The sequence below is a fragment of the Tupaia chinensis genome, unplaced genomic scaffold (assembly GCF_000334495.1).
Source record: "Tupaia chinensis unplaced genomic scaffold, TupChi_1.0 Scaffold000085_1, whole genome shotgun sequence".
In the NCBI taxonomy this organism is placed as follows: domain Eukaryota; kingdom Metazoa; phylum Chordata; class Mammalia; order Scandentia; family Tupaiidae; genus Tupaia; species Tupaia belangeri.
In genome coordinates this window covers 4,171,345-4,186,327 of record NW_006159547.1, presented here as the reverse complement: position 1 = coordinate 4,186,327, position 14,983 = coordinate 4,171,345, and the positions used below count along the sequence as shown (strand labels likewise).

Genomic DNA, 14,983 nt, shown 5'->3' with positions numbered 1-14,983 from the left:
AAAGAAAGTGAAAAATCCTCCTCAGGGGGATGACTATACTTTAATACCTTCTTCTCTGTTCCCCTCTCAGGATTTTGGGCATGCACACACCCATATCCAGAGTGTTTTTCAAGGCCACGGAATGTGGTACTTCAACTGTGGAGCTGTCTTTGTAGGATCCAGATGCTTTAAACCACCATGCCACCTGACTGGTCCTCTGTTTATTTTTTAACCGTGTCCCAAATGCTAGCCACCTTGGTAATCTGTATTTTTTATTCCATAGACTAGATACCACATTAGGAAAGGAGCTGTGGGGCACAGAAGCAACAGCACCTACTCTAGTAATTACTGTAAATGACAACCTTAAGCAAAGGGAACCTAACGTCTATAGTAAATAGATGAAAGGCCCAAGAGGGATAGGATATGGAATCAATTAGGATAGAAGCAAAGAGTTCCATACATCTGGGTAATCTCTTATAGTTCTTCTGTAAACCATACTAAGACTAAGTATAACTCAATATCATGACTACTCAAAAGTCAAGAACATACTAAGTTATCTTTAATGTACTAATTTTACAAACATACACAATTTTAATTTTAAAAGCTTTATGATTGTTAACTGTAAATCTTTTAAAGCATTCCTATTTAAAACTGAAAGCACTCACAATATAGATTCATTCATTCTTATTTATTTATTTTTTGGAGAGGTTTTTGCTATAGGGCATGCACTCACCAGAAAGACAGAGAGAGACAGAGAGATGGAAAGTGAGAAATAACCCTCCGCCCAGGGGGGATGGCCATACTGCAATCTCTTCTCCTCCATTCCCCTCTTGGGATCTTGGACACACACACATATGTGCCTGGTGTGAGTTTAAGACACCAGGTCTGGGACTCGAGCTGTGGTCGACTCCATGAGAGTCCAGCAACATAGCCATTACCCCAAGTGCTGGTCCCAAGATTCATTAAATCTTACAACAATTCATTTCAGAAATAATTACTAAGTACTTAGGGTATGTAAGGCTCTGTGCTAATCCCTGGGACTACAGAGTAAACAAAATAGAAAATGTTACTCTTTTCATCATGTTTGTGTTCTAGAGTGGAGCAAGTGGAGGTAATGGACAAAGGATGGAATAAATGAGTACACTCTAAGTTAGGGCTGATTGGAGCTATGATAAAAGAAAGGAAGAATGGCAAAGTACAAGGTGGAGTGGAGATAGGAAGACTGTGGTATTAAAAGCATGGTGAAAGTAAGTGTCATTGAGGAGGAGACATCTGAACAGTTGACCTGTGGATGATGAGAGTTTTAGCCCAGAAGAGCTTTCTGGGCAGTAGAAATGGCTAGAGCGCATTCCTTAGATGGGAGCAAGCCTAGGCTATTTGAGACAGTTGCAGGCTTTAGAATCAAGAGGTGTCATGTGTCAAGTATCGTCAAAGTATGTTACATGTACCAACCCATTTGACCCAAAAATTACCTCATAAGTTCAGTTTTAAGGTTTTTGCCATAAGGTATGTACACTTGCCAGAGAGAGAAAGAGAGTGAGAGGGAAACTGAGAAATCATGTCCCAAGGAGGATGGCCATACTACAATCCCTTCTTCTTCGTTCTCCTTCTGAGATTTTGGGCATGCACACACATGTGTCCAGTGTGATGTTCAACCCACCAGATCAGGGACTTGAACCATAGACAGTCACGTGGAGTCCAGCACCTTAACCACCATGCTACCTATTGGCCTATCAGTGCCATTTTTTGCTCCCTTTTAACAAATGGAAAAACTGAAGCACAGAGAACTTTGATAAGCCACCCAAGATCTTACTCCCATGAAGTAGTAGAATTGGGATGTAAATTCTAGTAGTCTGATTATAGGGACATGTACTTTTTAAATTTTTTTTGAGAGCTTTTTGCTATAGGGCACATGTGCTCACCAGAAAGAGAGAGACAAAGAGACAGAAAGCGAGAAAATATCCCCCAAGGGGATGACCACACCACAATCCTTTCTCCGCTATTCTCCTCTTGGGATCTTGGGCACACACACACATGTGCCTGGCGTGAGTATAAGTCACCAAGTCCAGGACTCAAACCACAGTCGACTACATGGGAGTCCAGCGATTCAGCCATTATGTCAACTGTTGGTCCCAGGACACACTCTTAATAATTGGAGCTCTAGGTACCACTTGAATGGGACACATAGACATACATCCACACGCTCATGCATGCCTGTACACCCACATGTACTCATGCTTGCATGTTTGCACAAGTACCTACACACTCATAAATACATACACACAAGGTGGAGAGGAAGCTGAGAGACAAGAGAGTTTGTTACCGACATTTTATTTCTCTTGATTCATGTTTTTTCTCTTGTATATTTTACTTATAAACCTTTATGTCAAAATTTATGTTTAAATAAAAGGTGTTAAAATGGATAGAAAACAATTGGAGTTATTTTCTAAATAAGAAAATCAAATTAAAAATCCCTAATGTGGGCCCAGAAGATGCATAATGGTTACATTGCAGGACACCCATAGAGTCAACAGCAGTTCTACTCTGTTAAAACTCATACCAGGTACATGTGCCAGAGATCCTGAGAGGAGAATGGAGGAGAGGGGATTGTGCTGTGGCCATCCCCTTGGGGGGTAAATTCTTACTTTCTGTCTCTGTGTCCTATAGCAAAAAATCTCCGAAATAAAAAAAAAAAACCTTAACGTATAAAATATTGTAAAAATATATACAATTATGCCAACTTATTTTTTTATTTTTTTTATTATCATCATAATCTTCTTTATATTACATTGGATTATATATAACTTTACAGTGTATTACATTGTTTTTTCAAAAGGGTATGCCAACTTATTTTAAATGAAGAGAATAAATAAAAAAACACTTTCACTGAACTGAAACAATGTGGCCTGATATATTTTTATTAGTCTACAGAGAAAACTATAAGAACATTTTCTGTTTAAATATTTAGAAAAAGTATCTGTCATTTAAAGTACATAGTTGGGCAGAACTTTGAAATCACTAGACTGGCATCTTTAAGATGATTTATGACTCAAGTCTTCAACAAATGAAGATAAATATATCACTCGGATATTTTTTGCATTAATTATTTTGGTTTTAACACACAGACACAATATCACTTTCCTATCCATATTATTATTATGAGGTTTTGAAAAATTATTAAAAATATTGATTGTTAGACGTAAGGTCAAATAAATTCTAATCCATATACTAATTCAATATACCAAATCCATATAAACAAAAAAAATAAATAAAAAGAAAAAAAGTTTTCAGAATCTTACGATAAAAAAAATGAGGAACCAGCAGTTAGCATAATGGCTATGTCACTGGATTCCCTCGTAGTTGACTGCAGTTCGCATCCCAGATCCAGTGGCTTAGAACTCACACCGGGCGCGTGTGTGTGCATGCCCAAGATCCTGAGAGGAGAGTGGAGGAGAAGGGATTGCGGCGTGACCACCCCCCCTGGGGGGTGATTTCTCACTTTCTGTCTCTATGTCTCTCTCTGTCTGTCTGGCGAGCGAATGTGCCCTACAGCGAAAACCTCTCCAAAAAAAAAAAAAAAAATGACATCCCTCTCCAAAATGGAACAAGAAAAATGGCCATTATATATGGCTTCATATTTAAAAATATCCTACAGTTTCATAACATTCACAGATACTCAGCAATAGAATAGGAATAGAAACATTTCTCTGAAAGGGTCATAACTACAAAAAATATGTCTGGACACGAAATTCTGGACAAGAAATTTCACTTGGCAGATGCAAAAATAGAGTAAGGTAAAGCAGTGACAAACGATGTTTCCTATCACTGCCAGAGTCAACATGCTTCATACAAAATCGCTTCAGTTCTTTTATTTATTTACTTATTTATTTTAACTACTATTCTTGCTTCTTGTCCATTCAAATTGCTTATACCAAACTCTAGGGAATATTATTTCTGGCACTTTCCAGAATCTAGGTCTTTTTATATGAACCAACCATATACAAAAAATAATAAATAAATAAATTGTTCCCTCTTTTCTCTTCTATTTTATGGATAGCCTAGTAATATACATTATATAGTTTTATTTATTTATTTATTTATTTTACTTTGACTTCTGCACATCTATATTTGACAAACAAAAGACAAGATGAGCTTCAGGGACAGAAGGATATAGCATTGTTGGGTAATAAGAAATACCCAACATCATTCTATGGACTTTATATTACACAGTATCATTTTCAGCAAAACATTTCTTTACTGGTTTAAAAATTCATCAGTGGGGACCAGCAGTTAGCATAATGGCTATGTTGCTGAACTCCTGTGTAGTAGACTGCAATTTGAGTCCTGGACCCAGCGGCATAAACTCATGCTAGGCACATGTGCTTGTGTGCCCAAGATCCCGAGAGGAAAATGGAGGAGAAGGGACTGTGGCGTGACCATCCCCCTGGGGGGTGATTTCTCACTTTCTGTCACTCTGTCTCTGTCTGGCAAGCGCACGTGTCCTATAGCAAAAACCTCTAAAAAAAAAAAAAATTCATCAATGAGTAAAACTCTACCAAAAGGAATAGAACTTTCACAGTTACAGAAATTAATACTGTTTAATATGTAATGAGAAACAAGATCCACACATGATAGGGAATGTGATTTCTTAACAGTTGAACAACTAATAGAAGTGGAGGTGTTTTGCAAATATATTTTGGAATTTTATTTAAATGTTTGAGTCAATACGAATTACCAAAAAGAAACTCAAGATAACCTAAGTATTAGGTTTTAAGGTTGGCTAAGATGGACAAACTTAAATATTTACATTTGCTGGACATGTGTATATATATTTTTAAAGATGAAGAGTATTTTTACATTCTCCATGCTTAAGAAAAATAATTAAAGTTATTCATGCAGTAGAGCTAATTAGCCCATATCCCAGTCACTGTTCAGGAAAAAAATGTAGGAGTGTAAATGAAACTTTCTAACTTAAATTGTATTCTACAATACTTTGATTATCAACAAGGCTATGCTGCAGTCCCAGTCATTCAAACATTCTTCTAGAGGTTCCCAGAAGATATCTGGAGGATGTAATGAAAGTTCATAAAGAGTTGACTTTATTATTTATTTTTTAAGAGGTTTTTGCCTCAGGACATGTGTATTCACTGGAGAGAGAGAGAGGAAGAGAGAGAGAGGAGAGACAGAGACAGTGAGAGGGAAACAGTGAGAGGGAACACGAGAAATCACCCCCTAGAGGAGATGGCCATACCACAAATCTCCAACATTCTCCTCCTGGGTTCTTGGGCACATGCACACACATGCCCAGCATGAGTTTCAAGGCACTAGGTCCAGGACTTGAACTGTGGTCGACCATGTGGGAGTCCATTGATGTAACTCCTACACTATGTGCTGGCCCCATCAACTGACTTTAAATAAAGGAGATTATCCTAGCTGTTTTGATAATAGGTGAATTTGATTTAACCAGCTGACAGCTTTGCACAGTTGCACTAGGGCTTCTTTGAGGGAAGAAAGTTGAACCTTGTATAACAGTGTCAGCTCAAGACAAGAAAGGTTTAACTTCTCCCTTTCCTGGTGGGCAGTCCTTCAGATTTCAGACTTAGCTTGCCAGTCCTCACTATCCTCCTGTAAACCAATTCTTCACAATAAACCTCTTAATCATGATTATCTTATTGGTTCTACTTTTCTGGTTGAACATTGCCTGATAAAATTCCAGGTTAGAAAAAGGAAAGGAAAGGAAAGGAAAGGGAAGGGAAGGGAAGGGAAGGGAAGGGAAGGGAAGGGAAGGGAAGGGAAGGGAAGGGAAGGGAAGCAATAATAGGAGAAGGAAAGAAATTGCAATGATTTGGGAGTACCCCACCCCAGGCTTTGTCTACTTGTGCCAGACGAACACATATATGTTTGTGCACATAAATAAACACAAACAAAATCTCACATCAAGAACAGTATGTTCCCAAATGCTCCAACTCACATGTTTAATGTAGCTGAAATTTCTAACAGATTTCATCAATCAAAAGCATCAATGAAAGGTAACTACACAAGGAGACTAGGACTAAATGGCACATTTTAGAACTGAAGAAATTTGTTGAAGAAAGTAGTCATGCCACATTACATACTCCAAAGACATTTCACACACTTTGATACAGAACAACAATTATCTTTAGAAAACAAATGTGGACTAAAATAGATGCTGTTTTCCAGCTAAAAACAAGTGGCTTTAATTTCTGTAACACAAATAAAATAATACCATTCTACTAATACAACTACATAGTATGTTTTTCAAGTTCGTAAACATAATTTGTTAATGTATTTTAAAACACTAATTTTAAGCCCATTTCCTACTTTCCTTCCTTACCTGGACTGCATATCTTGTTGAGTTTTGGCCTGGCTGGCTTCCGATGGAGGGGAAGCGTGTGTGACTCGCTGCTGAAGTTCCACCAAGGACTGGTAGTATTGTTGTTGATGGTGTTGCTGCTGTTTGTAGCGAGACAAACTGAAAAACAGCCCTAGAATGGCTTTTAAGTTTCCATTTCTTATTTCTGTATCAAATGGAAAATATAAAAACAGTATCACATAAAATCAATTTTGTAACCCTTTGAAACTAAGTCTATGAAAAGAGAACAATTTGATTCTCCTAATCAGAGTCAAACCAATCTGAATTTCCCAAACATGTCAACATTCCCTAATAGCTTGGAATTTCAGGGAGCGAAAGAAGGGTTGGAGGATAGAGAGAACAATACTCACTCAAAAGCAATGTTTTTTGTTGACCCTGAAGTGCAATTTTTCTAGGATTAGTTTCTTGGAAATAGATGAGCTCTCCCTATCATGCTAATCATTTCAGTTAGCTCTTGGTTTCTCTTACAAATGTTAGAGCTGTTACCAGCATGACAGTGCCTATGTACTGGAGAAAGAAAGTCACTTAAATCTTGGTTGCCCTGCATTTACCATATTGTAGTGTGGGTGTACCTCCTAATTCCAACTTAATTTCTGGCAGTCAACATTCCTTCTAAATCACTGACCTATCAGATTTATGCATATACCTTCTAAATACATAAATATATACATAAATACACATACATACAAAGTTCTATATGCATAACACTTACATATATATCTTTAAAAAATAAGAGTGTATCATATCAATTTTTAATATCCCAATTATTTTATTTTTAATTCATATTACATAGTAATAAAGGTCAGCGTATGTGACATTAGATAATATAACTGAATAAGTGTAAACTGAATAAGCATAAATCTTAATTCAAATAAAAAGGACTCCCATGTCAATTTTTTCAATAGTGAATAAAAGAAACTTTTTTTTCCTATAGAGGTTTTTTTGCTATAGGGTGTGTACACTGACCAGAAAGACAGAGAGAGAAAGAGAGTCAGAAAGCGAGAAATCACCCCCTGGGGGGGATGGCCATGCCACAGTCCCTTCTCCTCCATTCTCCTCTTGGGATCTTGGGCACACACACACACACACACACACACAACGTGAGTTTAAGCCACCAGGTCCAGGACTCAAACCACAGTCAACTACATGGGAGTCCAGCGACATAGCCATTACGCTAACTGCTGGTCCCGTGAATAAAAGAAATTAAATTCACAAAGTTGACTATAGGAGCTTAGCTTTTTTCTCCTATTCTTATAACAGGAAAAGAGAAAGAAGACAAGCTTGAAATAAAGCTACATAACCTACAATCATGGTATGAATAAATCTTGCTGCTGTTAAGAAAACACATCTTCCTCTGACGTCAAAGTTTTATGTGCCTTTTTGAAGTTTAGTAACATTTTAAAAAATTGGATTTCCTACTCTATAATTGTTTATCATGTCATTCTAATTATTCAGTGAAACTATTCATATAAAATGCACATCATTTCTTTTTTTTTAATCACAGAGACCTTCCCCACAGTTTTGTAATATAGAAGAGATGGCTTGAACAGTCTAAGGCCATAGTAAAAAAGTGCTAATTGTCTGCTGTGAATCGGAATGACGTTATTTAGAGTTTTAATTTATTTTATTTTATTATTACACATGCTTAATTAATTTAGAATAAATAAATAAATAAATAAAACAAATTTAGTCATTCTAGCCTGTCTTGCACCACTGGAAAGCAAAATATTATCCAGAAGAATTTTATTCTAACTAACAGAACCACCAGTTAGATTTGAATGTAAGCTTTTTCATCATTAAGTGTATAAATTAATTATATACTATATCATTAAAATATAAAATAAATTTAAAATAAAATTTAAATATAGGAAAAATTTGAAAAAAATATTTCTACTATTGTTTATTGTGTTTCAAGAGCACACAACTTCTCTTCTTCCAATGACAACAAATTTTTAAAAGCTAAATCAAATCTAATATTTCTAGACTCATTGGCAAAGGGACATCTTGAAGCAATATAATTATAATAGAAATTAAATTGTGAAAGTGTTTAACAGTGTCTACAGAATACTTTGTATACAATCGATATCCTAATTAGAAATTACTATTGTTGATACAGTTCCAAAAGACTTTCTATTTCATAACTCGGCCACTGGATTTTTTTTTAACAATACTTAAAAATCTTATAAAGGCTTACCAAGAGCATATGAAAATTCTAATTTCTTACTTATTAAAAGTTTTATCATTAAGTAATCCAAACAGGCAAAAAGTTTCTTACTTACTACACTTTAATAAATCTTATGTTTGAGATATAGAATGATAAATGAATAGAAAAAAGAAGGAAAAGATGGCTCAAGAGAAGGGCAGATGATGATGGGAAAAGAAACAGAAACATCATTTAGTTTTCTTAAAAACAGGAGATCTTTCAAAAGTTCACAGAAAATGTCCATTATTTTAAAAAAATTTATGTAGGGATTTCAACTTTTTCACACCAAAATGAACTCATGCTTTGATAACATTTTCCACAAACTTTCTAAAGTGCCTTCATACAACAAAGTTTGTCTTATGTTTGACAAATTTTCACAAACTTTTTCCACCTTTCTGTGTGAATAAAAAAGAAACTCACGTAAAAATAAAGGACAAAGGTAGTTTAATATTTTCTTACTTTGCTATCCTTCAGTCTTAAAATATTTCAGTGATTGAAAATATTTACATATAACAGCTATTAATATTGTGAATACGAATAGTTTAAGAACTCATGGTGACATTTATTATGGCTATCATCAACAACTTGATTATATTATTAAAATATCTGATAAAGTGAGCATTAATTATACTATTATATCTGTCCTTATGCCAATCTATTATCCAATATTTATCTAATCATCAATACTTCTACTTAAGAATCTAGAACTACTATACACTAGTAATAACGGAAGATGTTTTGTTGATACACTCTCCTCCCCGCCACCACCACCACCACATGTTTAGTAATGCAAAAAACAGCTCTGGCAAAACATGGAAAATATTTCAATAATTATACATTATAAACCGCTATATTTATGCATCTGGTACTTTGGAAAGTTTTTCATTATCCTTTACTGTATTAAGGAGCTCCATACGTCATCACATTTCTTAGCTTATGAAACATCTTTTAGGAACATGGATGTCATTTGTGATAAATACGGTTTTTCTTACCTTCAGCCGATAGACCTTGAACATTTACTCCTCTGGCTGCTAGAAAACTAAGGCAGACATCAACATTTTCAATCTGCAACATGAAAAGCAGTGAAAAGCAACTTTAGAGGGTTATTTTAAAATAAATACATGAACGAGAAGGAAACAAGGAAGAAAGATAAAGAATGAATACTTTACATTCATTTCATACTAGAGATCTTTACCAGAGTTTAACTAGAATTATTTTGGCTAATTGCAGAATGAATATAAAGCTCTCATTGTCTAGTTTGGTACTTACAAACAATTCATAAAGGCCTGATCAAGAATGGCATTCTTGAAGATTAGCAGCCCACCTACTTAACATACAACTGGATTTTGTGCTTTACAAGTAAGTCTCAATGAAAGCATCCATACAGGACAAGACTGTTGCATGAGTGAGTCTTAGAATGTTAGAATGTGGGCAACTGAGAGCCAACCAGTAATATTTGTTATGTATGCCAAATGACAGATAAGATAGATTAAGGGTTGATACAACATGAAAGAAATGAAGCACATTTTCACCCTAAACTATAGCAAATCTTTATTTTACAAACTGTATTTGTATTTCTACAGATGTGGACTCCTCTGATTAAATACAGGTATTGCCTTTGCTTTTGTAAAAGCATGATGCCCATGGTTTCTAAACAGTTGGTTTCAATATGATAACCAACCTATAACCATTTAAGGTGAGAAGCAAAAACCAAATGACTGATTTATATTTATTTAGAAATTGATTGATCTCAATATTAGTCATGGTGTTATATAGCATTAGAGCTAATATTCTTGTACAAGTGTAGAGAGCTAGAAAGTTTCATTTCTTGGTGAGTCAACTCACTGGGATCTTTGGGAATCTATAAGTCTTGAAGTTCTAGAATGGTTAACTTTCCGAGGTATTATTTATGATCTTATTAAATTATCATTAACACATAGCATGAGGATACAAAATTCTGCCAATGTCTTCTATAGCTTAACTGCACAGTAAGGCCAAAATATCCCTAAAAGAAAAAAATTCAAGAATCTTTCCTTATAAAATGAACAAATTATTTACATTTCTTTTTGAATACGGTTTTGTGCAAAATCTAAGTAATACCCAATGAACTATTATGTGCTTAAAAATTACCATATTCAAGATGTATATATTTGCTTTTTGAAAAAGTGACTTTTATAATGATTCACTTCAAAATAAGTTTTACTGAAATCATTGTACTGAAGAAGGAATAGAGCAAAGCATGCTGAATGAAACATGACCTAATAAAACTTTATCTGCTCATCAGTGCACCTATGGTGGTGAAATACACATCAATTTTTTTCCCTTTCTTCACATTTTACTTTGCTACTAGAAAATAAGTTTCCATAAAGATGAAAAGGAGAAAAGAGAAGAAGAAAAGAGACAAACCGGATATTCTACTATTTTCATCCAAATTGTTCTTTTAATGTTTTAGTTTATTATTTTTTAAATGTATTTTATACATTCAATCACTATACATCACTACAACTTGTAAAGTGAATTTAGCCAACATAAATATACTTCACACCAGACCAGTTGAAGATACCATACATGTTATCATCAACAGATAATCATCCATTTCTGTGTTCCATAAATGTCTAGCTTCTCTCTTTTGCTCCTTGATTCCCTTCCTCTCACTCTCCCCTATCTCCCACTCTCTTTCCACATCAGCTCCAGTAACTATTTTTTCTATATACCCTAACATTCCACTGTCCAACATAGACTTTGGATAGTCAGTATATATTAAGTGGAGACATACAATATTTCTCTTTCATAGCCTGACTTGCTTCACTCAGTAGTAAATCTTCCATTTACTACTATACTACATTTACTATTCATCCACTTTCTATCGAATGCCAAGGCCTTGAATTTTTTTTTCCCCCCAGTGGCTGAGTAGCATTCCATAGAGTGTATATGTCACACTCTTCAATACATTCATCTATTCATAGGATTTTGGGGTGGTTCCATGTATGAGAAAACAAGCTGAACAAACTCTCTAAGGAAAATGTACAAATAGTCAAAAAGCATATGAAAAAGGGCTCAACATCCCTCTTCATTGGGAGATTGAAATCAAAACCACAATGAGATACCACTAACCCTAATCAGAATGGATAAGATTTTTTAAAGAACAATTATTTTATTAAACTTTATTTATGATTATTTATTTATTTATTTATTTATTTATTTATTTTAATTTAACCAGAAAAGAGGGAGAAAGGGAGAAAACAAGGCACCAGGTCTAGGACTTGAATGGCAGTTGGCCAGGTAGGAGTCCAGTGCCATTAATCACCATGCCACCTGCTGGCCCCAAGAATAGATAAGATTATAAAAACAAAAATGATAAGTGGTGGCAAGGCTGTGGTGAAAAGGGAAGTGAGGCCGGACACCGGCAGGAAGTCTCATATACTTCTAGTGGGAATGTAAATTAATCCAGTCACTGTGGAGAACAATATGGAAGTAGCTCTTTTAATTTTAAGTTCATTCAAAATAAAATAATAAGGTGCTCAACTACCTCACGACCAACCACAGTTCAAGTCTCACACCCGGCAGTTTGAAACTTACTCCAGGAACATGTGCATGTTTGTTCAAAATCCCAGGAGAAGAATGGAGGAGACGAGAATGCAACATGCCTTCCCTCCTGGTGGGTTATTTCTCACTTCCTCTCTCACTATCTCTCCGACAAGAGCACATGCCCTATGGCGAATGTGTTTAAAAATAAGAATAAAGTAATAAAATTTATTATTGTGCCTTAAGTATTCAAAAAGAGAAGTAGCCATCAGGTGGCATGGTGGTTGGGGTGCTGGATTCTCACATGGCCAAACACAGTTTGGGTCACAGACCTAGTGGCTTTCTTTCTTACTTTCCCTCTGTCTCTCATTATATCTCTCTTTGATGAATGCACATGCCCTATAGCAAATTAAATAATAATAATAATAATAATAATAAATTAAATTAAATAAATAATTTTTAAAAAGACAATCGAATTGACTACTTTAAAGGATTTTTTTCCCTAAAGGAGGTGTGTACTTGCTAGAGAGAAAAAGAGAAAGCAACTCTAATCCGGCACAGTCACATCACAATCTCTTCTTTATTTCTCCATCCTGTTGGAATTTGGGACATGCGGGAACATGCATGTATGCACCCCCCCCACACACACACACACACACACGTTTTACAAGATACTACAGACAGGACTGAAATGGTGATTCAGCCGTGTGAGATCTGACTCCTTTAACCACTAGATTACATTTAAACTTTTTAACAATTAATATTTTTATTTATATATTTCTCTATTTTGTGAATGCAAGAGACAGATAGACACAAAGACAGAGATATACCACTCCTGACAGATTTTGACCCGTCTATACACCTCCAGCCACAGAAAGCCTCTATAATAGTCATATACATGCCTTCCATACTTAGGGAAGTCTCTGGAACTTCCTGTGTGGGTCTGTCTTGCAGAGTATCCTGTTTTATAGCTGAACCAATGTTTAGCTCCTTAATTTTTTCATTTTCCTTTTTAAATTAATATATAATAGCTGTTAAGTGGTGGGAGATGGGGGCCTAGTTATCCTTGATCTGATTATTACACACTGTAAACATACTTTTAAAAAACTGTACTGAGCCCCAGAAAGATGTACAATTACATCTAAACCAGAAAATGCAATAACAAAATGGAAAAGAAAAATAAAACATACGTGGAATTGTCACCAACTATAGTTTACTGTGCACTAATGCTGTAGAACTCATTCCAACGGTATCCTTCCATGCTTGTATCTGTTAGCCAGTCTCTCCCTCTCTCACCCATCCCCTCCCCTTTCTAGGTTCTGGTGTCCACCACTCTATTTACCACTTATATACTTCTGTGAACCCAGCTCTTTAGCTCCCACTGCTGAGTGAGTACATACAGATGGATGCCCAATGTATATCCCTATCATTTACATCAGAATGTCAGCGCAGGAGTCAGCTATCCGAATTTTTTATGAACTCCCAGGTGATTTCAATTTGCAGCAGAATTTGGGAACCATACTTCATGTTATGATTTTCAAAGAAAGTAACTCCATGTAATTTCAATTTACCCCATATGGATGCAGGAAAGGCCCTGTTCACATTGGAGCAATACATTGTTTTGTCTTTATTTGGATTCTGATACTACAAAATTCATGTGTTTTACATTTTATTCCTGTAATAGTAAAACATATATCTTCCTTTATAGTAAAGACATTCATTCTGAGTTCTGTGGACACCACATTTCTCTCTTGGCTCAGGTAAGAGCCCCATCTGCAGCCTTTGCACAATCAAGCTCAGCACTTTTACTAGTCTCTTTAAAGGGTTAGTACAACTTTGGGATCCTTTATTTCTTTGCGTCTTAACTTTTATTGATATTAAACACCTATTTTTCCCTCTGTCTCTTATTTTTAAATTTATTTTATTTTATTTATTTATTTATTTATTTATTTGCCATGGGGCATGTGTGCTCACCAGAGAAAGGTAGAAAAAGAGAGAGAGAGAGAAGGAAACAGAAATCAGCCCCCCTCATCCCCCTGAAGAGGGGAATGGCCATGCCACAATCCCTTCTCTGTTCTCCTGGGATTTTGGATACATTTGCACATGTGCCCAGTGTTATTTTTAAGTCACTGGTCCAGGACTCAAACCATGGTCGGTCATGTAGGAATCCAGCACCTTACCAACCCCACCACCTGCTGGCCCCATCTCTTTCTTTTTGAAGTTCATATTTTCTTTTATTTCTTCCATGAACAACAGAGAGAAAGCACTCCCAGCTGCATCTGGATGCCATGTTCTATCCCCAGCCTTTAGCCAGCTCCAGATCATAGGTAACCATATGCCCAGGATACTCAAGTAGGTCTCCAGCCCTGAATCCAGAACTTTCCCATGTGGGAATGCCTCTCAGAGCACTGTTTTACCATTGTGCTACTGTCTTACTCTCCCTTTTTAATGTTAAATATAAACATGGCTAGACAATTATAACATATTAATCATACAATGAAAATAAAAAGACTCTAAATTCTAGATCTAGTCAATATTTTTGGAAGTACCCCAATATATGGATACACTGAGTCTTGATGTTATCACAGTGCATTAAACAAAAACACAATTTTGTTAGAGAAAATCTAAAAACAGACTGCCATGTATGTTCTTTTATGGAAGAAAAGAAAGTTTAATAGACAATATTTTTAGAACTGAAGAGTTTCTATCTGTGTAGCATTCTCTGTGCTACAGAGATAAATATCAAGGCAGAACTCCTGCTTTCATACAGTCTAAAGACTATTGATTTATTTTTAATATTTTCAACTGCTATCAAAAAAAATGAGACCCTGCTTTTTTTTTTTTTTTTTTTTTTTTGAGGGGTTTTTTCTTTAGGGCCCGTG

The 14,983-nt window shown here is 35.5% G+C and overlaps 1 protein-coding gene across 1 annotated transcript in view; it reads right to left on the bottom strand.

The window, feature by feature from the left end:
• Nucleotides 1-14,983, bottom strand: part of NAV3 (neuron navigator 3) — a 688,714-nt gene that overhangs the window by 263,226 nt on the left and 410,505 nt on the right. Inside the window, 2 exon segments of the mRNA XM_014585711.2 lie at nucleotides 6,335-6,518; nucleotides 9,569-9,641. Of these exon segments, the coding sequence (XP_014441197.1) occupies nucleotides 6,335-6,518; nucleotides 9,569-9,641 (257 nt within the window).